The sequence below is a fragment of the Aptenodytes forsteri genome, unplaced genomic scaffold (assembly GCF_000699145.1).
Source record: "Aptenodytes forsteri isolate BGI_AS27 unplaced genomic scaffold, ASM69914v1 Scaffold33, whole genome shotgun sequence".
Taxonomy (NCBI): domain Eukaryota; kingdom Metazoa; phylum Chordata; class Aves; order Sphenisciformes; family Spheniscidae; genus Aptenodytes; species Aptenodytes forsteri.
Window position 1 is genome coordinate 5,985,525 of NW_008795037.1, and position 1,839 is coordinate 5,987,363.

Consider the following 1,839-nt stretch of genomic DNA (forward strand, 5'->3'; position numbering starts at 1 on the left):
CTAGATTCCTCCCACCATAGACATCATGATCAAGCTCAGCTAATTGAGACCTTGTGGTGAAAAGAGTGTTCCTTAGCAAGGCCTTATTTTTCCAGAAGCAATATATGAGTGCTGCTGTCTAAGCGTAGGAAGTCTGTGCAGATTATTAAGGCAGTAATAGTCACGTGGAGAGAGGGGAACCAGGTTTAAAAAGCTCCTTACCGGCTAGGCTACAGCTTCAGCTCCCAGAGAGACTGCAGTCCCAGAGCGGTGGAACCAAGAAGGAGGAATCCCCCTTCAGTCATCTTCCCCCTCCCCATAGGTACCAGGGAATGGGACAGAGACATCCCCAGTGCTACCTGGTGAGTCTGTCAGCAAGATGTCTTCAGGGCTCTGCTGCTGGGAGCGGAGGCTCTCCTTATGCCCAGAACAGAGCTTGTCCTTTATTTGCTATGGGAGAATGGGTGTGCAGGCTCACTGAAACGCAAGGGAGCGTGGGCATATTTGGGGACACTGCATGTAACACGGGTATGTATTTGATGCATGTGGTGGCAATGACTGATGGATGGTATGAGGAGCAGGCAGCAGTGTAGCTGCGCATGAGTGTAAAAACGTAGGTTGTACTGCATGGGCAAACAGCAAGTGCTTACAGGGTACTATGTAATGACTGTGCACAGGGAAAGTACTTGCAGCACGTACGGCATGAAGCGTCAAAAAGAAACAGCGAAAATGGTCTTATGTGGTGTATTCGGAGAAGATGAGGGCAGGAAATCACAGAGTAACCAAAAGAGAACTTATGAGCTGCATGTTCTAAGCATACAATTGCTCTGAAACAGTATAGCCACAGCTCAAATACTTCACCCAGATGAGGGCTCTAGGATCCAAGTCACAGCTTGGATCTTGGAGCTTGAAGCAAGACCTTTTTGTGAAGGCAGAAAATCTGCAAATTGTCAGTAGCTGTCTTACTAGCATCTTTGTAGTCTGTGGCCTCAAGAGAGGAGGGGAAGATGCCAATACGCGAGCTTCAACTCTGAGCTGGGATTCTTTTTCACGTTCCAAGTTTGCAAAGGAACCTGGTATTCCTTGCGAACTGTGACTAGCACCTCTTCATATATTACAATTATAATACTGTCTTATCAGTCCTAGCAGAGCGAATAAGAACGGTAGGCTGTAACACCACCAAGAATCCTCTGTGATCTGACCTATTCTCACGGATGCCAGGCAGAAGGGAAGCTATTTAACACTGGGGAGGGGGAGCCAGTTTCTGCCTTTTGTGCTCAAATTTTATTCCCTTAACAGAGACTGAATGTAAAGTTACTGCTCACAGCTGTAACAGGAAGAGCCCCTGAAAACCCCTTTCTGCAGCTGTATTTAGCCAACTTTTGGCACCAATCACTGGTGTTCTGCCTGCTAATTCTTTGCTCATTTTACACCTGAAAGACTCAGGTCCCATTTGGAATAGCAGCAAATAGTTCATGTCCTGCAAATACCTCAGCCTGACAACTGAATCCTACCAGCCCCACGCTTGCCAGGAAAGAAAAAGCTGGGGCATCCATCAATCCTGGCGTAGGAGTATTAGCAGTGTCCAGCTCTGCCATTCAACCTGCACCCCACCAGGTTCTGATGTCAAAAGCCAAATTCTACTGTTTAACTAAAGCCACTAGCAGACAGGGGAAAGCTGCCTCTCTGCTGCAGTTCAGCCGGGAAAGAAGGGAAGAGGGCAATCCAGATTAGCTCTACCTGTTGCCTGCTAACAGCACTTTCAGATTGCTTGACCCGGGACGCGTATTTTGCCTGGCGGGAAGGAGCAGCTCCGAGCGCCCCGTAGTCGGCGGCAGGACAAGCCCTAACCGCCTAACT

The 1,839-nt window shown here is 48.5% G+C and overlaps 1 protein-coding gene across 1 annotated transcript in view; it reads left to right on the forward strand.

The window, feature by feature from the left end:
* The first annotated feature begins 247 nt into the window (after positions 1-247).
* Positions 248-1,839, forward strand: part of SLC6A2 (solute carrier family 6 member 2) — a 79,928-nt gene continuing 78,336 nt past the window's right edge. Inside the window, exon 1 of the mRNA XM_009276731.1 lies at positions 248-341. Within this exon, the coding sequence (XP_009275006.1) occupies positions 312-341 (30 nt within the window). The 5' untranslated portion in view covers positions 248-311. The remainder of the gene's footprint in view (positions 342-1,839) is intronic.